The 25,885-nt window shown below is 38.8% G+C and overlaps 1 protein-coding gene and 1 long non-coding RNA gene across 2 annotated transcripts in view; one reads left to right on the plus strand and one right to left on the minus strand.

Annotated features, from left to right (window-relative positions):
• The window catches only part of ELAPOR2 (endosome-lysosome associated apoptosis and autophagy regulator family member 2), a 168,463-nt gene extending 152,707 nt beyond the window's left edge, over positions 1-15,756 (minus strand). Inside the window, exon 1 of the mRNA XM_019749771.2 lies at positions 15,404-15,756. Coding sequence (XP_019605330.1) covers positions 15,404-15,595 — 192 coding nt within the window. The 5' untranslated portion in view covers positions 15,596-15,756. The remainder of the gene's footprint in view (positions 1-15,403) is intronic.
• A 159-nt stretch (positions 15,757-15,915) lies between these two features.
• LOC141573194 (uncharacterized) overlaps positions 15,916-25,885 on the plus strand; it is a 33,311-nt gene continuing 23,341 nt past the window's right edge. Inside the window, exon 1 of the long non-coding RNA XR_012498871.1 lies at positions 15,916-16,705. This is a non-coding gene — a long non-coding RNA (uncharacterized LOC141573194). The remainder of the gene's footprint in view (positions 16,706-25,885) is intronic.

Consider the following 25,885-nt stretch of genomic DNA (forward strand, 5'->3'; position numbering starts at 1 on the left):
ATAAGAATTAAGAAAGAAAAATATGGTTAAGAGTCAGAGAGGACATATACAAACCAAAGAGAAGACCAAAAGCAAAAACCTGGAATAACCAATGTTTACAAAGAAGTAACAGAAGAGTAGCTAACGAACGAAATAAGGATATAAGATTGAATGATACAAAATTTCATCATCTCAGAAAGCAACAGAAGAGCAGCCTGGAAACAAGCTGTAGAGAAATGGAGTAGGATGAGGATAAAAGAAACCACTGGTAATTAGACGATTACTAACCATAACAAGAGATTGAAGAAAATGATTGGGATAAAAGCCGGACTACAGGGAGTTGAACAGAGAGTAAAAAATTAAGAAATAAAGGTAAAGAGTTTGGTTTTTAACGGAAAGTCAGAAGAAAGTCACAGCTGAAAAGACGGTCAGGTTAGGACTGTCTTTATCTGTGTCCACCCCATACAAAGCAGAACTCAGTGCTATAAATTCACGCAAGCCACATTCTCCCTGTCCTGTCAAAGTCATCACCTATTGTGACAAAAGAAATAAACCTACATGGGACATGTCACACGTCAGCCAGTCTCACAATCATAGTTCCCACCAGTACTTTATGTCTTTCCAGAGCAAAAAAAAAAAAAAAAAAAAAGGCCTCCAAATTTGCAGAACCACAATTAGTCTAAAAGAGTACTTACCTTGTTCTAAATGCAATCATGTTAATCAACCAAATTCCCATCACCTCCCACAAAAAAGAAAAATACAACTACACAACTAAACCTAGCTATCTTGCTGAATATGTTTATAAAAATATAATCTCAACTAATAATGAACATATTTAATTGTCCTTCCACATAAACACAAAGACTTCTCATTATCCAGAGTACACAAACGCTCATCACCATGGACTAATACATAAAAAAAGTCCTCATGTTAGTCTCTGACTGAGGGGTGGGAGAGCTGCTTTTCTCACTTGCACTCTGAGAGATATGCGTTCATTAATTGATCATGAAATGACCTCTAGGGAGGTAGACAGGCAAGTAGAAGTAGATCCAACAGCAAGCATACATAACTAACTAAATGATTAGCTCTTCGAAAGTCAAAATGTATCTGAATTAGCACCAAATATTGAGTGAGACAGAAAATGGAATCACCTCCCAGAATATCTCAGAACACCCGGAGTCCCTTTTATATTTATATTTTACGCTGCTGCTGCTGAACTTTATAAACAACCTGTTTGGAGTACTCACTAACGAGTTCTTGATATTCCTAGATTACATTATCATATTGGAGCTTAAGAACATCAAGTGTTATGATTAGAACTATATCGTGTTAAAAATAGACAGGCATATGTGGTATAGCCATACAATGAAATGCTACTCAGCGATCAAAAGGAACAAACTATTGAATACACGACAGTGTGAATCAATCTCAAATCATTATGCTAAGTGAAAAGAAGCCATGCCAAAAAAAGAAAAAACGCATGCCGTGTGATTCCATTTATATAAAATTCTAGAAAATGCAACTGAATCTGTAGTGACAGAACACAGACCAGTGGCTACCTCGGAACAGAGCGCAGGAAGGGTTGGGTTACAAAGCGGAAGCAAGAAACCTTTGGGATATTGGAAATGACTATCTTGATTATGGTGATGGTTCCATGAGTATAGTGTATACAATATGTTAAAACTAACAAAATTGTTTACTTCAAATATATGTAGTTTACTGTACTTCAATTAATCATCAATAAAGTTTAAAAAAAAGATTGAGGCAATTATTTAACCTTTCCATAAAATATCTGAATAAGAGTTCAAAGCAATATCATTTACATTTGAATGAGTGGACTAATAACAAATGATTATTTTTAAATGGGTTAATATGTCTAAAAAACTTAGAACAACACTTAGAACAATGTCTGGCACACGTAATTCTAAGTCTTTAAAGAAAGAGGAATAAGGAAGAAAACAAAAACAAACTAATTGTTATAAAATAACCAAACTATGATCCACAGAGTTTTATTCCAAATTGTCTTTGGTATACCATACTTTTTTTTAACTCATTTTGGTCTTTTATTTTTGAAGTTTGATAGGCTTCTGGATTAAGATGTCATCGGACTAACACCCCACACTCCTGCTTACCTCTTCGTCTCATCCTTTACTCCCAGAACTATACAGGTACGTAAAGACAGAGGTAGAGCACGCCCTAGGCCCAGTGCCAGTCATGTGCTTCCCGTGGAAGAACCACAGACAGCTCTCTGCATCTTTAAAATTCTAAAACAATTCTTCTTCTAAAAAAAAAAATTCTTCTAAATTCTTCTCTTTCTAAAATTCTTCTTCTGAAAAAACTCTCCTCATCAAGATCTAGTAAAGACAGAATGAGATCCCCTTGGTTGATCAGCACAGCATGGGAAGAAAGTCTGCCAGATAACGAAATCGAACTAGGGACTCTGCACAGACACGGCATCCTCCGAGCGTCATGGCCACGCACATACCTGTGTGTGGGTAAAACAAAGCAGTCCAGAGAGGTCTCTTTGTTAAAACATGTGGAACACTAACATCGACCTTGGAGGAGACAATAGGTTTCTGAAACACATGAGTAAGGGATTACTATGTTGAGAAAAGGCATAATCTAAAAATGATTGACAAAAGGGGTAAAAAATTATAAGTAGCTTCTTGCTGAACTTAGTAAGATTTACTACACAGCCTCTTAGAAGCAGCTGTAGAAAGCTGTAAGTATAGACCAGTTCTGTGCAGGCACAGGGGAAAGCAGTGGGGTCCAGTGGAAAGCGAGGTCTCTGGACACAAAGAGCTATGGCTCACTAGCTTTGTCATCTTTTGCAAGTTATTAATTGCCTTTGATCTTCAGTTTCCTCATCTCTAAAAGCAAAGGTGTAGATTGCTGTGAGGATTACTGTTAATATAAGTAAAAAATATAATATATTTAAATATGAAATAAGTGTTTAAGTTAATATAAGTAAGTTAAGTTAATATAAGTGCTTAAGTTAATATAAGTGTTCAAGTTAATATAAGTTAATTGTTTAAGTTAATATAAGTAAAGTGTTTTACACATTTAATTACTCAATGAATGGTACTTGTTATGAAGGAAATCGAGGAATTAATAAGACTGCTCTAAAAGAGACTAGATCATACAATTAATTTCCAAAAAATCAATGACTTTTCAACCTATCAGGGAAAAAATCAATTAAAAGGTAACATGATAGGGGAAAACTGTCACAGAAAATAGTAACAAAAATTACTTAGGAAAACAAAGACTGTACAAGTGAGAAATATAGAGTGCCTCAAACACTGAAGCAGACGATGTCTCCAAATGTGAAGATAATATTGTAAAGATGATATTTTTTCCAAATAAATGAAGAGACTTAACAGAATCCAAGAGAAAATTCCTGTGATTTTTTTTTCTGAAGTTGAACTCAAAGACTAAATGGAATGAGAATAGCTGAGAATAAATCTTTGAATGAAAGAAAGCAAGCATGCAAAATCATATTGTAAAACTCTGTACAATTTTGGTACCAAAAAAAAATCAATAGTTTAGAAAATAGCCCAAAAATAAATCAAATAAATGCTTGTGTGTGTGTGTGTGTATATATATATATACATAAAAATATATATATACACATATATATGTATGTATATATACATATGTATGGCTATAGATTATACATAAAGCAATAGATTATATAATGTATATGTACTATATACATACACAGTAGATAGTATAGAAAAGAAATCAATGGAGAAAGGATTAATTATGGATTGCTCAAAATACTATTGTTGAAAACTGGCTACTCAGAAAATAATGTCAGAGGCTTACCTTATATCAAGCACTGAATGAAATTCTAGACTAGCCGAAATGTGGGAATAAGTTCATAGCATGTTGTTAAATACCAAAAAAGGTAGATTACGACGCAGTACATACAAAATATTCCCATTTTGTAAACATACATGTATATTCATAATGAAATATATGCAGCGATATTTGATATATGGGATAGAGACAATACAGCATGTCAGTTAAGAGTGTGGACACCGGAGCAGCAGCCAGCTCACAAGTTATTTAACCATGCTGGAAGTGTTAGGACTGAGCTCATTAGAGTTTGGAGGATGAGTTAATACATGAAATGCCTTAAAATTGTACCTGGCCATTGTTCTATTTATTATTCCTATCACAAAATGCAAAGATGTTAAGAGTGCTGTGCTTATTTGGTGGGATTATGGGTGTTTTTATTGCTTCATTTTTCTAGAATGCATATATATTATTTTTAATTGTAAAAAGATCAAATGTAAAAAATGAAACCACAAAAAAATTACAGCAAATAATGTTAATATTAATCTGCTCTTTAGATAGGGAAGCACTTCCCCAGCATACCAAAATCAGTGCTGTTTAAGCACCTGTCATTTTGGTTCAAGTTATTGCCTCGTATCCGTTAATGATATGCCAATAATTATTAAATAGAAGTCTACATTAAACTTACATTTCAAATGGCCACGACTTGCCACTCTCATTTTAGGATGTTAAATACCAAAGGGCATGGTGTTATGTTTACATGGTAGCAACCTTAAAATATAGTGTCATGGATGATGGATTAAGAAAGAATGTGTCCTAGGACAGAAGCACCAAGGATAAAGATTTACCTTCTCACCTGTTACAGCAGGAATGTATATACACATTCATTGCACAGCACCTTAAATCCACCATAGTTTATAGGCCCAGTGCAGTAAATCGTAACTCATGGTGCCCATAGATGTGACCCAGGCCAGCAGGTTGTCCAAAACAAGAACTCTGCAACGTTCAGAGTTTAAAGAAGCAGCACAGGACCATACAGATACAAGACATCTTGGATGAACGAAATTCTGCATTCTTCTACTACCCACAATCCTAGCCTTGCTGTCTAAATAAGCCTTTTACCAACATCTCTTTTACATGACTGCACTTAATGTATGTGAAGCACTATCGTGGCCCCATTAAGTCTTCTCTGAGCTAAATAAACATCCTCAATTCCTTTGATTCTCAATTATTTGGACATACTTTTCAAATAGTTCATCTTTCTAATTTGCACCTCAAGCCAACATCTCCTTATTTCAATGTCCCTCTTCAAATACTGCACCTAAGTTGAATTACTGACCTAAGTTACTTTCTATGAACCAAGCACTCTGCTCACATTAATAGAACCTAGGATACCACCTCACCCCATCATTGCTTTTAGCAGCCACATGACATCTGTGGCTTCAACAGTAGTTTTAAGCAAGATTTCCTCATCCTGTGCTTGAACATCTAAATTTCAGAACCCAAAAGGACAGTCTATATTTAAAACAATTATACTTGCCCATTATGCTAGACTTTGGACGTCATTTGAATCCCAATTCTGCTTTTTAACTCATTAGGCATCTTGCCCAGCGCTCTGACTTTAGAAAATGTGGTTAAGCCTTCTCAAAACCAAAGCACTGATTAAAATAGTACAACAGTAACAGGACAGAGATTAGATATTAAGACCAAAGGAATTACATTGGAGACCTTCCTCCAGCTTAGCATCAGTTCTTTAAATTAATAACATTAGGGTATGTTTGTTCAAATAGCCAAGAATCTGCCTAGTTCTACCATCATTCAGCATATACTTGTGCATCTAATCCACAAGGAAATGACATTTCGAATGCCTTACCAGACATCAAGAATCACGTTTATATCATACTCCAGACTGACAGGTCACCGACCCCTTCAGCCCTCAGCCAGTTTCTGTGCTGTCACTCTCCTGGCTGTGCCTTTTCAGTTTCATTCTCAATCACTTCTCACTCTGCTTGCTTCTTAAATGCTGGCATTTCCCTGAGCTCTCTCCTCAACACATTGCTCTTGCTATGTGCTCAGAGCTGACGTGACTTCATCAACACCAATGGCTTCAATTACCTCCGATGTGCTCATGGCTCCCAAGTTGTCTCTTGGTTACACTTCCATGCATCTAACTGTCTCTGGGAGAGCACTGTTCGGATGTCCCTTGGGCATTTTAAACTCAGGATGCCAACAGTAAACTCATCCTCTCTTCCAGCCACCTCCTCCTCCCCCTAAATTTTCAGTCTCAGTGAAAGACAAAGCACCTGCCCAGTAGTCCACAGTGAAAAGTTGTGGTAGACTGAAATGTATCACTCAGCTGTAAAATCCCTCTCCCACCAGCCATTTGCTTAGCTCTTTATTTTTCTCCTCATGGGAGGAGCAACAGTCTCCTAACGGATCTTCAAGCCTCCAATATGATCCTCCTTTTATCTTCCTCCACTCACAAACAATAATTTTTCTAATTTGATGTCAATGGCTACCCAGAGCTTTCCTCACAAGACCCTCCGCTCTGCGTTTTTCATAATGCAGTCATCTCTTGCCACTCCCACCCATGTGTCTTCACACTAGCCCTGGAAATTGTCGTATGATTTAATTCCTCTGTGCAGTTATACAACCTATTTTCTTTGACTGACATATGCTGGCCTCTGTGCATCCTGAAAAGCAGTCCTGGAAATCTTTCCAAACTCAGCTCAAATAGCACTTTCTTTGAGACCGGGGCTCCTTAGTCTGATTTGGTTGCCCCTTCTCTGTACTTTTATATAACCCTGTGCAGAATTCCATCACAGTGCTTTTTAATTCATCTGTACTATAATCACAGACTTGCGTATTATTCATTTTCTTATAAGAAGACCACATGATATGAGCTCATTAAATGCTAGCTGAATAAACACATGAGTGGCCACTGAAAAAGAAGTAACAGAGAATTAAGTAAGGCTGTCTTGAAATTTCAAAAACACATTCTTAGAACAAGGACTGTCAATCAAAACTCAAGAATTCTTGTTCACTTTGCAGTTGTTTCAGTATTTTTCTCAGCCAAACACATGAAAGACTTCTTCTACTGCAGGAATTTAATAAAATATTATATACCAAACATCAGTTTTTAAAAATTAAAATTTATTCCTATTTTGATACGTTATATACATTTTTATAGTCTAAATAATTAATTGCTCTCTCTGGGCATTATATTTTCTCAAACCATGTAGACACAAAAAAATCAAGGGAAATATATTTTCAATGTATATGTTATCTGTACTGTATGAAGACCTCATATATAAAGAAAAGAATAAGTGAACACACCTAAACAGAAAATTCACTAGAAATGAAATACAAAAAGCTAAGTGACATGAAAAATATTGCCCCTCAGCAGTGATTAAAGAAATGTAAATTACACCAACGACATAGCATTTTCCACCATCAAATTAGTAACGATTAATAAATAACAATTCTCAGTGCTGGCCAAGAGATGGAAAGTTCAGAGCTGTCCATATGTAGATGGTATTTAGAGCCAGGACACTGGATGACATTATCAAGAGTGTGAGGATGACAGAGAAGATAAGAGGGCCAAGGATTAAGGTCTGGAATGCAACATTGTAAATGTCAAGGAGGAGGAACCACAAAGCCCAAGAGAGGGATCACAGTGGAGTAAGAGAAAAACCAGGAGAGCATGGTGTGCTTGGCCAGATAAACGTTTCAGTGGTGACAGAGCAATCAATTGGGGCTGGTGTTTCTGATAAGGAAGGTAAAGATGAGTAATGACGGATAGATTTAGCAAATGGCTCATAAGTAAACTATGACATGCAATCAAATAATGCTATATTTTGTAATATATTACATATTAAAATATTCATAAGGAAGTGTTAATGTCATTGGAAAATGCTTACAACAAGAGGAAAAGTTGTAACTTCTACATACAATATGAGTTCACTTTCGTTTTTAAAAAGAAAAAAATATGTATATATAGGTAGGAAATGTGCTAAAACATTAATACTGGATATCACTAAGTGGAAGAATTAGAGATTGACATTTCTTTTTCTATACCTTCCTTTCTTTATGTTCTAAAATTTTCACAATGTACAACTTCCGTAATTAGAAAAAATAATCTTATAAAATACTTTTATGAGTAAACAAATGTTCCCATCCACATACCAGTCCTTTCACACTTCAATCCATCCCCTTAGAAACACTGTTCTTTACTTACACAAGAATAAAAACTAATAACTGGCATAACATTAAAATTTACAAGGCATTTTCTAACACGGTAGCTGGATCCTCACAGCAACGCTAATGTGGAAAAGGAAGGAGTTACTATCTCCATTTGCAGACACAGGAAGACTCAAAGAGGCTGATTTGCTGAAGGTCACAAAAACCAGCGGAAGGACTCAGATTTGAATAAGTTCTTTGATTACCTTCAATACTACTTCCACTATAACAAGAAGAGGCTTTGCAGTTGGAGCAAAATGTAAAAACACTCCTTCCTCATAAGTAACAAACATCAGAAAACAAGAAGGTTTATATTATTATTATTACCATGTTTTATCATTTGTCCATTACCTCTTAATTTTGCCATGTTTTTCTATTCTAATATCTATCTCAGAGAGAGGTACTTAATAATTCCCATGCTCACATCTTCTATGGGCTATAAGCTCTTAGAGAGAGATGACAATACTCTCTGCATCCTGTTCTGTCACCAGCATCTTGCCTTGTACCCTGGTGGATAGAAGATAATTGAGAAATACATGCTGATGCCCCTACTAGTAAAGAGAGGAGCTCATACTCCATTTGGTGTGATTGTTTTAGGAGTTTCTAAGATGCTCTTTAGAAGCAGGAAGGAAGTGAGGGTTACAGATGAGGGAATTTTAACAATGAAACAGGTCCCTGGATTTCAGCTAATGACTGTATTCCTCACGTTATACCTAGGGCAGCGGTTCGCCACCTCAGCTTGCATCGTAATCCCTGGAGAGCTGGTTATAACACAACTCACTGGGCCTCAACCCCAGGGTTTCTGATTCAGTGGGGTGTGTACACGGCCCAAGAATGTGCATTTCTAACAAGTTCCTAGGTAATGCTGACACTGTTAGTCCTAGGATCACACTCTGAGAACCAGTGACCTAGAGAAAAAAAAGCCCATAAAAGCAAAGCCTTGAATAAGTAATAAATGGTAGCTTGAATTCCAGAGACGTAAACTGAGTTGAGAAAAAACTTCAATATATTCTGATCACTGGGTTTTTATTTCAGAGTCTTAAATCTGGTACAACTGAGAAAAGATGTCAATTAGGATTAAATGCATTATAAAGATCAATTCCTTTTTATAATTGAAAAAGTGGAAGCCATCCACTCTACTATACAGTATTTTCAAGGCAGTAATTAGTGCTGCCAGAGAAGAGGACCTATATCTTACCCATTTTTAAAACCTCTAACGTGCCTTGTTAGATATTTAATCCCTGTTTGCTGAACAAGATGATGAAATCCCTGCCCTCTGTGAGCCAAACATGTACTTGGGGTGTACGTGTTCAGAGCCTCTGGTAAAGCAAATGGCACCCTTCTGTGACTTAGAAAATGGTACCCCCTCTGGGCACATGAATTAGAAAAAGATACTCCTTCCTCTGGACGGATGCGGACACTGAGCACTGGATGGATCCTAGTTCTTACATGCCCCCGTGACTGGGTGCCCTTGTACAGGGTACAACTCACCCATCCACACAGGGTGGTCCTGTGTGTGCAAAATATTTGTCAGACAGCATATGCATTCCTGAGAGTAAACAATGGGCTATGACTGGAATCCAGAGAAAAGAGCACTGGTCTTTAGGTACTCCAGGAAGGGTTAAATCAGCTACAGCAATTGATCTAGGCCACAAGGCTTCCTCTCTCTGAGATGTTCTAACACTACCACCCATGACCTTAATCCAACAAACTCCTACTCAGCTTTGGGTCTTAGCTTAACCATCTTTTCCCCGGATCCCCATCCCCCATACTAGAAAGGCTATACCTTCCCACTGCAAAGTCATTTTCCATAAAAGTACTATGGCAAATGTAATTACATGACATGTGGTGTTGTTATGATTCTGCCCCCATGAGATTATAAAGCTCAACGTGATCAGGGACCATAGGTTTTGTTCATCATTTTACTGCTACTACCTGGTACATAAGTACACAACAAAGATGGTCTCAATATTGAAATATTACACATAACTTAGATTAAGAAAGGTGAAAAGGGACGAGTATTATCCATAGTTTCTTCATGGAGAAGGAAAAGACAACCAAAATGTGACTGGTGTTTTCTGGCGACAAAGAATTATTGTAAGATCCAAGACACTGATGAAGAACACACTAAGATAGGAAAACATGCCACCCTATACTATGCTCTGCTATTTTCATCCTTGTGCTAAAATATGACACTTCACGCATCTGTCAACTCTTAGTTTTACATTGTAAATATTGATGGTGTGAATACTTGCTCACATTTGCCTAACACATGAGAAATGGTTCTGAGAATAAGAATTTGAAATGGAAAATTCACCTCCATGAGCATAGCAGGCAAGATTAATTATGTTAACAGCTTGAGAACAGAGGCTGAGTCCTAACTCCTTCGGCAAGAGTGTGGCTTTGGAATCTCTGACACCCTCACCCATGGCCCATGATACTCAGAAACTTCCTGCAGAAAGGCTATCTCTCAACTGTACCCATCAAAGTCTGAAACAGACGGCAAGGCCATCATCAAGTTTTCTGATTTATGTGGACTTGGAAGGCTCAATTTCCTACCAAATCTAGGGAGACTATATAAAATTCTATTCTATCACCTCTGCCTCACCTCCCAGTTAATACTCAACCCATCTCCAACACTCCACAGGAACCACTCTGGCCTAATTGTCAAATTCAGTCTTCTCTTTTCAGTCCTCATCTTATTTGAGTTTCTTTGGGCATCTGAAAACACAACCATCCCTTCCTTCTTCAAAGGTTTTTCTCCCTTTCTCATAACTCTCACATTTTCCTCATACTAGCTATTATTCACATGTCTCCTTTGTAGAAACATCCATCCCTGTAATGTTCATAAAACCCAAGTCCTATCTTTCGTCCTCTTTGTTGCCACTCCCTGAATGATCTCATTCAATCCAGCAGTTTCAGCCAGGCTTTCCATTCAAATGCCTCCCGCCTCTCCACACTGACCGAGACCATGGCCCAGAGCAACAGGGCCTGAGACCCAGCTGCCTACTGAACAGCTCTCTGAAAGTCAGCCTCTCCAGAACCGAGCTCCCTCTCTCCTCTTCCTCACATTCCTCTTCCTGGAGGTTAGAGGCACCATCCTCTAACCAAGCCAGAACCTTTCATCCCCTCACCCTCCATATCCACGTACTGTCAAATCTGTCTTCTAACATCTTGCCCTTTTCTCCATCTTCATTGCCACGTCTTGAGTCCGTCAGCCTTCAGTGAACTATTAAAATTGCTCCTAGCAAGTCTCACCTCTTTTTATTTCCCACCCCTCTAATGTGGCCTCCAATGTTGCCAAACTAAAGCATAGTTTATTATTCCTGATGTTAAATTCTTCTATCGCTCCCATCAACTAGCAAACGAAGACCAGCTTCTTAGCATAACATGCAGTCCCCTACCATCAGGCTTCTGCTTTCCTCTCAGACTCATCTCTCATTAACCTCCTCAGAGCAGTGTACTCCAGTTATAACCAATTATTTGTATTTCTGCGCTTTTTCAATGCACTCTGCACCAGAAATATCTTTCCCCCCAAGCTAGCCCACACTCACATCTCGCCCTTGTCTGCTCAGCAAATTCCTACTCATCTTTCAAGTCTCCCTCATTTCCCCTATAGGACCTTTTCTGATCCTCCTTACTAGATGTGACTGCCCCTTTCTGGTCTTATGGCACCAAATCACTTCATTCTAATTGTTTGTTTACAAATCTGTCTCTTCCTTACCCAATTAAATTTTATTTTTTAATTAGCAATTTCACATCATCTGACATTTTACCTGACACATAGTATAAGCTCAAAAAATGTTTGTGGAATAAACACTGTTGCAAAAAGTCATGATTCACTTAAGATCAGAGAGACCAGCAGAATTGTATTATGTAGAATTTTAGAGCAGTGAACTAAGAATCAAGCTATTTTGTGATTTAATTTTCCAAATTTAAATAATGCAAACATATCCACTCGGTTCTATTCTCTTTTACTCTCATGTACTCTATCTCCTAATACCTTACTCCAACTCTGAATCGTCTGTTGGCCTTTATCTTTTCTTCCTAGGGGCAGCCCCATGAAGTCCTATTATTCAGAGTCAAAAATTCCATTCTATTTAATTTTTGGATAAGCCTATCCTGTGACCCTCTGAAGTCTCACCGTATATCAGGATGTAGGTCTACTCATCTAGTAATAACTCTTGAATGTATAGTTTTGTGTGTTTTTTTTCACTTTCACTTATATTAATCTCGTTTCATCCTCACAATAAAGATAGGCAGGTCAGTTTTTATTACTATCATTTTACAAGTGAAAATCAGACGCCAAGAAACCCTAATGATACCTGTCCTTTATAAGTTCCTTCACATCGCTTCTCGGCCTTTTGGCTAAGATCAAGTGTAAGTTCCTTCACAAAAAAAGGCTGAGGAATATTAACTCTGTAGGTACTTTCTGATGTCCAGCCCTCATTTTTTTTTTTTTTTTCATTTAAACACTGTCTACTAAACAGTGTCTATTAAAACTGTGTCTACTAAAGTCACATCCTATGGTTGTCCTCCAACTGTTGGCACAAAGATGTGACTTTTATTTCTGTCTCCCAAACTATAGCCTTCCTGTTGGTGTTTCTGCTTCCACCATGCTGATTTGATCACCAGCCAAGCATTCCAAAGTCATCATTTTTCTCCCCTTTTCAACTCTATAATCCATTGACTTCGATAAAGGAAACTGTATTTTATGAGTTTTACCCCAGAGTCCAATCCTCTGCAGAAATCTCCAGGAAACTTTACCCATAACCCAATTGTCATTTTGAAGGGCCTTATCCCTGAACTCAGGCAATCATAACTAGATTACTCCCAGGCCAATTTTCTGTACTTCTCATCCTTTTCCTTTCTTTGCTTTTCTCTAAAACCAGGCAAGGAAAATGAGAGTCTATATAACTTAGTTAAACATGACTATTTTTCTAAAAACACTGATACGTGATGAGAGACTCAAACTACTGGGAGAAAATGAAGTTTAGAATTACCTGCAGGTGTTTCAATATTCTGTCTTCCATATTCTCTCATATTACTGAGCTGGCTTTAGTTCCTAGACTCAGGCCCCCTCGCTTTAACTGCTCTCACACTACATGCTGCTGTCCCTTACATTTGGCATTCACCTTCTTTTCCATTCATAAAGAGAGGAAAAGGATAAACTGGCAGGAGCAGACACAAAATAGTTACTGTAGCTATGTCTTTGTTCACGGGAGTTTGACCCACTTTTCCAAAGCTGTATCTCGGAGGAAGGCCCCTCCTTACCCATAAGCACACGCAGGCCCATACCCTCAAAGCCAGAAAAACACCTGCCTTTCTCACTTTCCACTGAAAAACGACGTCAGAGATAAATGATCAATTCTATAAATTAGCTCAGCTGGTTCGACCAGATGCCAAGAACTAGATTCAGCCTCTGGGAGGCCATTTGGCGTCTCCTATTTCCAAAAGAACGTCGAACTCCCAGTCAACCATCTTACAACTGTTTCTCACTCATCAGGAGGAATATACATGGATCTGTGCATCATCATTTCTAAAAACACAACCAACCCCAGGCAGGGTCAGTAGAATCCTCCTATATATTTTATTTATTCCCCTTTTCAGAGGGAAATTCAAACTTGGGACCCCAAGGAGTTGAGTCGCATGCAACAAGGAGCTGAGATTAATTGGATATCATTTTTCTAGATCTTCTGTCATCTCCCCGCCTTTCATTTCAATACTCCTGTCTTAGACTCCAGCCTCTCACTCCATTCTTTCTAGGTGTACGTGCGTAGAACACACGCTCATCGAAAGGGTCAGCCTACTTGTCATGACCAAAAGCGTTACCCCCACTGGCTCCGACTTTCACTCATTTCAAGTAGATTCTTCATTACTAAGAACTGATATTACAAGAAGCTTAAGACTTTTCATTTCAGAAAAGAAATATGTTCTTCACTTTGGGGCTGAAAACAGGGTTTCAAGTCCGTCCTATTGCAACTGTTCAATCTGAGGCTGTCCAAGCATCAGCTTTCAATAGAAACTGGAAGAATGGATTATTCCCAGGTGAATGGTAAAGTGGAAAAATACAGATTAAACAACTATTAATTATACTAATAAACTGAAATTAAGCACAGCTGTTTGTTGAGATCTTGCCTTGATTTCCCCAATTTCAACACTACTGTGTGCTCGCACACGTGCCTTTGATCTATTCTCCTTCATTTCAGGTTGCCCTGGGACTGGTACTATGGGAGAGGAAGATGAAATCCATGGATAACAGATGATGTCTAGAAGGCAGATGTTCTATAATTCAAGTCTGGGTAAAACTCAAAAGTGAGCATCATACACAAAGAAACAGGGTCCGGCCTTTCTTCCCAGAGGGACTATTAGTTAAGCTATTTTTGCTACATCAATTAAAATGACCCATCACCCTGATTCCTAGCAATCTTCCTAAAAACAGTATCCACTCCTCATATCCTCCCAGACATAATCACTCAAAGTAGGTCAGAAATGTTGCTTCCTTCCTCTCATTGATTTTCATTAAGAGGATGTACTTTCTGGAACACTAAATACCCAGTACAAGTACCAATGACACCCCTGTAAATTTTTGGCACACCAAGTTCAGTTCCCCTAAAAGCAGGACAAACTCTCATTACCCATAATTTATCCAGCTTGGCTGTATGACAATATAATCCCAAGCAATAAAAATGCACCGTGGCAGTGCTTCAGCCAGGTAATGAACACCTCCCAAAAAGGGGCATATTCATTCTGTCTTTTCTAATTTTCTAGATCAGCAACCAGCCTCTTTCCTAAGTACACACTCTTTTTTCTTCCTAATTCATATCCATATTTCGCCAGAAGGATGCCAAGTGACACCACACACTGACTTAGCATATCCCCAGTGCCTCATCAGGAAGCTGAGTGCAGGGGAGTCGGAGAAGGCGTTTGTAGAGACCCGGAGTGGAGAAAGGAGGGAGGGGGGAAGGAGCGGGAAACCCTCCCGTGGCAGTTATCTAGCTCTCTGGAAAAGCTGTGAAGGAACGGATCCCCAAATCCCACTGGCGGGGTTTCCCCAGTCCCCTCTTATTGCCGAAATCTCTCACTGGGCCTCAGGTCCTCAAGCCTGGCACTCCAAAGACGGCACCGCAAAGTCCTTCAGAGCCCTCAAAACACAGGAGCGCGAACAGAAAAGCATCACCCGAAAAAAACGGCAAAGCCACACACACTCTCTTGGCCAGCTCTCCGGGGCGGGCAACTTCATCCCTTGAAACAAACGAAAACCCCGGTCCTGCCAGGAAGGAAAAAGACGGAGAGCAATAAACAGGCACCACCCTCATCCCTCATCTTCCGCTCTCTCCTTCCCCCTCCCCCGCTAAGTCCAGGTAAAGGACCAGGTGCAGCTCACCTCCTGGCAAGGAGGAAGCGGGCGGCTGGAGGAGGGCAGGTCCCCAGCCCAGGCCGCCTGGCAGCCAGCGAGCACCCAGCAGCAAAGCCAGGCGGGGCTCCAGGGAGGCGAGAGTCCGCGGCGGGGAGCCCCCGGCGGCCTCCCCCGGCCCCTCCTGCGCGCCTGCCCTGGAGCGCGGAGCGGCACCTCCATCCCGCCGCGGTCGGTGGGTGGGCGGGCAGCAAAGCAGCCTCCCCGGGTGGGGCGCACCCCGGCTCCCGGGCCGCGAGGGCTGCGCGCTCGACTCGCCGCTCGCTCGCCCCCTGCCCGTCCGCGGGCTGACAGCTCCGCTGCGCTCGCTGCCCCAGCAGCCGGCGCCGGTGTTCCCGTCACGCGGGAGGGAGGGACCGCGGGGCGCGGGCGCGGCGCGGGGGCGGGACGCAGGGCGGGGACGCGGGTGCCGGGGAGCAGGTGGCGTAGGCGGGGGCTGCGACCCGGCGGAGCGGGTCCTAAGGGGCTTCACGGCTGCGGGGGGTGGGAGGCTCATTACGCGATAGAGCGGCCAGCGTCCCCCGTTTATGTCTCCGATCCCCAGGCCCTGTGGCCCACCAGAAGGAGCGCTCCAGGGACGAAGCCAGAATAAAACACAGGACATCAAGACGTTGTTTTCCGGCGGCGGGTCTTTAAAATCTCCCTACCGCCCGCGTCTCACAGTACCCCAGATGCTTCCTAGAAACATCCCTTTGTAAGGATCCAAGCTGGGTACTGTCAGATCGAATTTTTAGGTGATTAGGCTGTGCGGGAAATGGCGTGGAAGAAAGGGGGACGAACTACAAATGCAGTGTTTGTGACTCGGTTTTCTCACCTATTGAATGAGAATCCTAACAATACCTAACCCTTGGCTTGTCGTGGAGGTTGACTAAATTGATGTCCATACAGCACTTGAAGAGTGCTTGGAAGCAGTAGATGCGATATGCGTTGGTAGTAGTGGTAACCGGGATCATTGCTGCTGTTGCTGTTATTTTCTGGGGATAACATGTTTAACCTCAGACAAGCCCTTTTGTTTCTGGAGGCAGCAGCTTCTCCATCTGTACAATGACGGAGGTGGTCTTCATTTTTTTCTTTCATTCAAAAACGTCCTAAGCGGCGTGGTGGACACCAAGTGGTGACCAAGATGGACATGATGCCGTCATCGGGGTAGATCTCAAGGGTTCCTTCTTGGTCTAAAAGTCTGTGAACGGGTGAGTTAATCTGCTGTTCAGAAGGAGCCCCTCAAATTTCTAATAATTGAGTGCCTGCAGAAATCTACCTGACAGACTCAATGTAAGTTGACTTGAATTTGTGGCACTCTCTCTAATGTCCTTTTAATAAACGTTTCCGCATGAAACGTGAGAAGTTTTCTTCTTTCTCTCTGTCTCGTATGTGTGTGTTCTGATTATAACAATAATGCATGTTTTTTGTAAACATTTTGGAAAACACTGAAGAGTATCAGGAAGAATATCAAAATCGTTAGGAATCCCACCGCCCAGAGATGACACTATTAATGATACTAGCATCTTGAGGGATTTCGTTCCTGGTGTCTTAAATGTGTGTGTGTATTGAAAAAGTAGAATTATAACTTGTAAACTGCTTTAATTTTTTCCGTGGCAACATGAATTTTTTTTTCAAGTCATTGACGTCTCTGACAACACAGCTTTAATAACTGTATAATATCTTCTACTGTTTGGATTTATGTAATTTACTGTTCGATATTAAGCATTGCTTCTCAAGTATCTGATGTTATAAATAATTCTAGCATAATACCCTTGGTACATATTCTGTGCATACATCTCCTTTTAATTTTCTATGATGCTTTCTAAAATGGAAATCATCGGATCACCTGGGATATGCATTTTTAAAGTTTTTGATGAATTACTGCACAAATTCCCTCCAAATATTATTATATCAATTGTTACCAGCAGTTTATAAGTACACAACATTCTAGATAGTACTTCAGCTATTTGCCATTTTGGTAGAAGAGAAAAAGCTTATCTTACTAGTATTTTTAAATGTATTTTTATAATTAGTAACACTGAATAATTTTTTATATATATTTACTATTTACATAGTTCCTTTCCTTGTCAGTGTGTGCGAATTTTCCACTGGCACTCTTTGGCCATTTTCCTACTGATGTTCCATCTTTTTTTAATTGATATGTAAACAATCTTTATAAGTTTTTTGTGTTACACCTTTGTTTACCATATATGTCACAAATACTTTTCTCCGTTTGTAGTCCTCCTTTTCACTTTGTTTCTGGTGACCGTTTTTGCAGAAGACTGACATTTTTATGTACACAAATACAGCAACATTTCCTTTTGTGATTCCTTCCTTCATTGTACACATACATGTACCTGTACCTCTTGCAAGATCATTTAGATGCCTATATTTTCTTATTTTGTTATTTTATTTTTACATATATTTTTATTCTCTAATCCATCTAGAACTTGAGTCAAATTATATTATTATTTTTGTCATCTAAGTAAAACCTTACTATGTGACTAACGGATTGAAAACAGTTTCTTTCCCAGTCAATGCACCTACGTTAAACAACAATTACAGATTTTCCTGGTTGGGACAATTTGCCACTGTCAATAAATTTCTCATAGGAGTCTAACCTATAGAAAACATCTTGACCTTAGGTAATCAAAACTAGCACACAGACTTATAAAGAAAGGAAAATACCTAGAAAACTGCAGTTCCTTCATAACTGCCATTTTAGAATCTAACAGCAGACTATCCAAATGATTTGTGATTATCACATTAATAACTTTACTTTAAAAGTCTAATTTTTTAACAGCTACTTTAATAGAAATTTCCTAATGGAATTGGGGGTAGGGAAGAACAACTATGAAGGTTTAAAAAGTTTAAAGTCCAGATGGTCATCAATTTGCACTTTATTTTATGCAGTGTGTACCTGAAAATGGAATCAAGCTTTATTAACAATCAACAAAAACCAGAGCTATATCCAAGGGATATTAAACACATAGATTTGTGTTGTTCTTTCTTTTTTAACTGAATACAGATTATGATATAAATAACCCCAATTTTTTAAAGATTGTCTAAGCACACTAATCTTAGGAAAAAAAATTTGAATGAATTTAAGTAGCAAATTTTTAAAAAATTAGTTTTAAACAGTCAAAATGAAAAAAAAAAAATGTGAAGTGTTTCCTGCATCTAATTAGCAAAGAGAATAATTTTGGTAAATGTATGTTGTTGGTTATAATTCAGGAGAAAAGGTAGTTCTGGAGAGCACTTTATATATTAAGAGCCTTTAATATGTTTATGCTTTAATCAAGTAATTTTTACTTCTAGGATTCTAATTTAAGGATCTAATAAGTAGAGTACAAGTTTCTGTACAAGAATACACATTATTATTTAATACAATTAAAAACGAAATAATCTAAGTGCCCCAAAATAGGGGAATGGCTAAATGAATTATGTTATTTCACATGGAAGAATTATATAGACATTGAAAATTATGTTTTCCAAAGAATACTAAATGAATTTAGGAAATGTGACTGTATAATCTTAATATAAAAAAAAAAGATAGAAATAAATCTTAAACAGTATATTCCCAAGTATAGTGTGTGTCTTGGGGGTGGGAGAATTAAGTATGCCTTATGGAAGGAATATGAATAGAAGAAAATAAACTTGTTAGTAGTGATAATCTTTTAATGGTGGCATACGGATGTTTTTTCTATCATTTTTACAGATATATTTGCAATTTTTCTATAATTATTTTTATAATCATTATGAATTACTTCAGAAGTTTCTGTCCTTCGATGTCAATCAATCCTACCTGAAGAACTCATCAAAAATGTAAGGACAAAAAATGTTTACCAGTGTTATTTGTAAAGGAAAATGAATGAGACCTTAATAGCTAATACTAGGGAAACTGCTTCGTAAATAATGATATTCAATGGTATATTATCCCAACACAAACAATTGTTTTATGAAAAGTGTCTGACAGAGAGAAAAGTTCTTGAGAAAATGCTTTCAGATAAATTGGGAAAATCATGATACAAAATGTATACACAATAGAGACATTCAATATAGTAAAGCTATAAAACATGGACAAAAGGATGTGGATTAATTTCAGGACAGTAATTGCCTAGAGGCAAAGAAAGGAGAATGGGATTGGGAAGGAGTGTAAAAGTGACTTCACTTGTACCTCTAATACTTTATTGCTGAAAGGAAAGAAGGATGGAAGGGAGGAAAGAAAGAAGGAAGGAAACATCTGAAGCAACTATGACAAAATGTAACATTGTTTCTTTGGGAGTTTGGGGTAGTAGTTACCATAGCCAACACTTATTGACCTATAACAGCTAACAATTATTGAGTTAATAAGATCCCAGCACTGTTCTAAAAGCTTTACTAAGCACTAGTTCATTTAACCCTCAAAACAACCCTAGGAGGTAGGTACCCTTATTATCCCCCTTTTACAGATGGAAAAATAAAGGCACAAGTTGCTCAGCAAGAGGAAGTGTGGGGTTTCATAATACACAAGCAGTGATTCTAGAGTTCACCCGCTTAGGAGGTTAATTTTACTACCCTCCATATTTTTCTATATTTTTGAAATATTTAAGTTTAAATTATTACATACAATAGGATATTAAGTAGGTGTTTTAAATCCTATTAAAAAGATGGGAAGGACAGAACAAATGATTGATAATGGTATTTTCTGGATAATATGCTATGGGTGATTTTTTTTCCATTTCTTTATACTTTTCCCCATTTTCAAATGTGTTACAGAAAATATATATGAGTTCAATTTTTAAAACAAGAAAGCTGGAGTGTATTAAAAAGGAGTATGATACTTAAGCTATTCTATCATGTTATATATTTTCCACATCATTTGATCACCATATTTTAAATAACTTGTAGAGGAAGAAGAATGGGGAATTCGGGAGGATAAATGGAGAGGATTTTTAAAAGAACAAAAAAAAAGATTCAAAAATGGAAAATAGGTCATAGAAGAAAAGCTAAATTAGGATATCTTGGTTTACTTTCTCTAAGTCCATGAAAGCCTTTCACCAGTGGGTTACATCTCCCTTGCTCTCCACTTCCTTCAAGAATCAAAATAAAAATATTTTTAGTTAAAGGAGAAAATTTTTCACTTGGATATAGAATTGCACCTACTGTGAAGGTCTGTGGAAATATTCAAGAAGAATGTGAAGTCAGACAAACTTGCATTTTGCCACTACTTGCCAGCTGTATGATGTTGGGAACATTACCTAATCTCCCTTAGCTTCAAATTAGAGCTTAGAAATACCTGACATTGTAGGCTTGGTGTGCAAGGAAGTTAATATACATAATCAGTCACTGTACTAAAGCATCACCATGCTTATTGGTATATTTGTAGCTATTTATAAATATTCCCTTCTTAAGTTATTCACACCAGTATTTCTCCACTGGAATCCAAAACCCCCCAAAAAGGAGTGCAGGGTGCGGGTGTCTCCAATGTCTTCTCAGGAGATTAGGAGTATTCTCTGATAGTTTTTATATTTTGTATTTGAACTTTGTTGATAATCAGATACACACACACATATACACAGTGCCAAAAAAATGTATACACATTTTAAGAAAGGAAAATAACTGTGTTAAAACTGTAATACAATGAATGACGCCAGCATTGATTTGATTAACGCCATCTTTTGAGTGAACATCATGCATTGCTACCATAATTCAATCCAACTTCAAAAAATAATACATAAATAACATCTCTTAAAATGTATACTTTTGGCACCCATGATGTGTGTGTGTGTGTGTATATGTGTGTGTGTATGTGTATATATATATATATAATTTTTATGTCAATTGTTAGCACAAAATGTTAGTGCCTTTGTTTGCACTTGACTTCCTGATACCAGAGGCACCTCACTCCTGCAAACCAGCCACACTAGCCTCCTTGTCGTTTCTTCATCCTACTTGAGGGTTCTGTATTTGTTGTTCCCTCTGCCCAGAATTCTCCTTCTTTGGGTCTTTACTCAAATGTCATTTTCCCAGTAATGGCCTTCCTGGTTACTCTTTCTAAAATCCCTGACACTCTCTATCTCCTGCTTTACTGTTCTCCCTAGCACTCATCATCTTGCATGTGGCCTATTTTACCTGTCTATTTCTCCTCACTAACATGGAAGCTCCATGAAAACAGATTTTGGTTTCACTTTTAATTGCTATATTTCCAGATCTAGTACATAGGCACTCAGTGAATATGTGTGGCATGAATTAATACATTATGTGATCACCATAAATGAGGGCAATTAATTTTTTTTTAATTTTATTGGGGAAGGGGAACAGGACTTTATTGGGGAACAGTGTGTACTTCCAGGACTTTTTTCCAAGTCAAGTTGTTGTCCTTTCAGTCTTAGTTGTGGAGGGCACAGCTCAGCTCCAGGTCCAGTTGCCGTTGCTAGTTGCAGGGGGCACAGCCCACCATCCCTTGTGGGAATCAAACCGGCAACCTTGTGGTTGAGAGGATGCACTCCAACCAACTGAGCCATCCGGCAGCTCAGCGGCAACTCAGCTCAAGGTGCCGTGTTCAATCTTAGTTGCAGGGGGCAGAGCCCACCATCCCTTGCGGGACTCAAGGAATTGAACTGGCACACTTGTGGTTAACAGCCCACTGGCCGATGTGGGAATCGAACTGGCAGCCTTTGGAGTTAGGAGCGTGGAGCTCTAACCGCCTGAGCCACCAGGCCGGCCCAAGGGCAATTAATTTTTTATTGTTCATATCAAATATTTCAGATACACAACAATTAATTTAATAGTTTCTAAAATGTATCCAAAGATGAACTTGGGGGAAAATCCCCAAATCCTCAATTTGAGAAACAAAGCATTAGTTGCAGATAATAGAATTCACTTTATCCAGTTTAAGGAGAAAGGAATTTATTATACAGTGTTGGGTACCTTACAGAATTCCTTGGAGGGCCATGAACAAAGCTTGGATATATGCAGAGAGGTAAACACAGCAGGGAGTGACACTCTACCCACCCTCTCCACAAGACCACTGTAGTGGAACCTGCACTGCAGCCTTCACATACCACTCGTCACATGTGATGCTAAAGACTAAACATTCAATCCTCTGCACCTACTAGAGCAGAAGAACCAAAAGCCCCTGTTGCCATGTCAGCCAGTAGAATGAATCCACGCTCATGCAGCTGCCATCTCACATTGCTCACTTACTCCTTCAGAGTCTCATGTGAGTACATTTCCTTGTCAAAGCCTAGTTTTAATATAGAATCTATCTACAAGGGAATTTAGGAATGTTTTAGCTGTCTCACGTCTTTGGTTCAGGAAGGCACGCTGAAAGTGGGACTGTTTGGGTATAAGTGAGTCAAACTGCAATTTCTGCAGCAGTCCACCCTCTTGCTACTCAACATACATAAACCCCCTTATTCCTACATTAAAACTTCTATCTCTGTGGGATGTTCATTTCTCTTCTAGCTCAGTGACAATCCCATTTTGATATCCTGAAATCTATCAGATAAATTATAAAGTGAATTACCATCAATCCGCCACATACTAAAAACTAGGGGATTACTATTCAGCCATAAAAAGGAATGAACTATTGACACATTATAACATGGATAAATCTCATAGGCATTGTGCTGAGGGAAGAAAGCCAGTCTAAAAAGCATACATACTGTATGACTCCATTTATATGGCATTCTCAAAAAGATAAGACTTTCCTGATAGAAATCAAATCAGTGGTTGTCAGGAACTAGGGGTGGTGATCAAGAAGTGTGACTACAAAAGGCTATCACAAGGGAGACCGGGGGGTGGGGGAGGGGGGAGGTGATGAAATTGTATCTTGATTGTAATGGTGGTCACACAAATCTATATATTGCATTACAATCCATAGAACTGTAATCCCCAAAAAGTCAATTTTACTGACTTAAAATTTGCAACCCAATACATACTAAAGTTGTCAGCCACTAAAGTTGACAAGATGTTAGGTTTGGTAGATATTAAATATTTATTAATTTTGGAAAAAAACGGGAAATAAGAGGAAAATGAATATATTATATACATGGAAGAAAATATGATGGACAATAACTTTCATTTCTGGAATTGCTTCTGAGATTACCTTTGGTATTGATACCTTTCTTCCTCTGAGTTCCCTTTGTACTCAGGCAGCGTCTCAGCTGGTCACACTTCTTTGTCTGGTGGGGTACTCCAAAGCTTAATCCCTAAGTAATCTGAGCCTTGGTGGCCCTAACTGTATGGGGTTGCTGTAATCTCCATTAACTTTTATCACTGGATATTACAATACTGTGAGGCACTCCAGAGGAATCCCTGAGCTCCATCATAGAAAATCATAGTAAACTTTTCTCTTTTTTGCTTCCTGGTCCATTGGCAAGAGTAGCCCAAAAGGTGAAATGGCAGTTTCAACATCTCAACTCCCAGTTCAATTGTCTCCCTGGTGGAATGTTTCTCCACTGAATAGTAAGAACTTGAAACAAGCAGGGTCTAAAGTAATGGACTTGGGAAGGAAAATTTTGTGCATTGGTCATTCAGTGAAAGAATGAGAAACACCACCCCTGCTTCACTCCTCGGTTTCTGGGCCAGTGTGTTCTGATTTGGAAGAAACAGCATCATATATTAGTCACTAGTTCAGAGAATATGCTTTATCCTAAAGGACAATACCCCGGTGTCAAAAGGTATTATTTCCCATCTGACACAGTAAATTGGTTCTTTAGCTCATTACTATGCTATAAGTCAGATGCATCTGAGTGAAGGTTTTATGGAATACCAGTGAACCCCAAGAGCACTGGCCTTAATTATTTAGCTGTGAAAGAGGTTTCTTGATTAAAAGCAATATCATGTGAGAAAACATGATGTAAATAAGGCAGGATGTTAAATAAGGTATTAAGTCAACGGAAGCAGCATGGTGGCCCAGGAAAACAAACCATATCCAGATTAAGTGTTTATTCCAGTGAGGACAAAATTGTTCGCTCTACAATGGAAGGGGCCCAATATAATCACCAGGAGGGAGGCTGGTTCTCTCATTCTAGCACACAATATTAAGAGTTCATCATTGGTGTCTTACTGCTGGGAGATGGGGCGTTCAGCTATGGTAGGAGCACCGAGTCAGCCTTGGAGAGAGGCAACCCATTTTTTATTGAGGGATGTGCAATCTTCATATGATGGACCATTGTTTCTGAGTTCATTGACACAGTGAGATCACAAGGGAAACAAGTTGACTGTTACCAACAGAGTGAGTCATCTGGTTGAATCACCTGGTTATTGAACGGACACTTGATACAAATTCACATAGGACATTAATACTCCCACATGATGGGTCCATTTCAAGAGATTCGCTCACATAATTCTTCCCCAATCCTCCTTATCAGCAAACCTGCAATCCTATTCCTTCCAACTCCTTCACCATATGGCCAAAACTTTAGCTGCTACCCATGAAATGGTGTGGATCCGATATCGTGTCCCCTTCTTCCAAGCAAAGTTCACCATAAAGTTGTACCCACTGGAGAGGTTTCCTTCTCCATTGTTCTTTCAAGCCACTCATGATTTATTTGCTGATCAATATTTGCTATAATATTTGCTAATCAATATAAAAGCAGAGAAATGGCCCTTGAGGTTTTGTTTTTTTAACATATAGTTATCTAAGGCCAGGAACCATGAACTGAAAATCAAAGAAAAATTAAACCACCTGGAAACAGAATATTATACTGAATGAGAGAGCAAATATCAATACAACTTTTTCCCATGAGACACATTGCTCAAAGAATGCGCTATGACAACAAGCGTGTTTGTAAACCATAGACCCGATATTTGCATGTCTATTGGTAGTGACATTACTTGGGACAGGAGCATTGCTGGCTGTTAAAGCTGAGCCATCAGAAATCCTGTAACCCAACAATTATTTTACCACCTTATCAACTTCCTTATTTTAAAAGAAATGCAAGTATGACTGGCATGTAGATTCTGCAAAACCATTTACCCAGATACCTCAGATAAGAATAGTGAAGGAAATAAATTTCAGCCCTTAAAGTTCAGGGATGTGCACATCTTACTTAGTATAAGATGCTTCAGTAAAATAATTTGAGAGAAAAGACTAGATGACTGGATGCAGGGTTTTTAAAATGTTTTCAATGTTAAGCACTGTAAAGAAGTCAACAGCTGCAGAATCACGAACCTCAGAAACAAAACTGGCCTTTAAAGATCACCGAGCCAAATCTCATCTCAAATCCCCAAATCCTCTCGGCAACTCTCCCTCAAATGACTCTCAGACTTAAAAAACAAAAACAAAAACAAAAAAAACTTCAAGGACTGAGAAATGACTACCTTCCCAGGCAGCCCTCCTACCTTTGGACAGCTCTCACTGTGAGAGAGTCCTTCATCAGAGGAGCAAAAAATTTATCATTGTCATAATTCTATCTCTGGGCCCCAAATAGGACAAGCCTCCTTCCTCTTCCAAGGACAACCCTTCAGCCGACTTCCTCC

This window comes from Rhinolophus sinicus, linkage group LG09 (genome assembly GCF_036562045.2).
Source record: "Rhinolophus sinicus isolate RSC01 linkage group LG09, ASM3656204v1, whole genome shotgun sequence".
In the NCBI taxonomy this organism is placed as follows: Eukaryota; Metazoa; Chordata; class Mammalia; order Chiroptera; family Rhinolophidae; genus Rhinolophus; species Rhinolophus sinicus.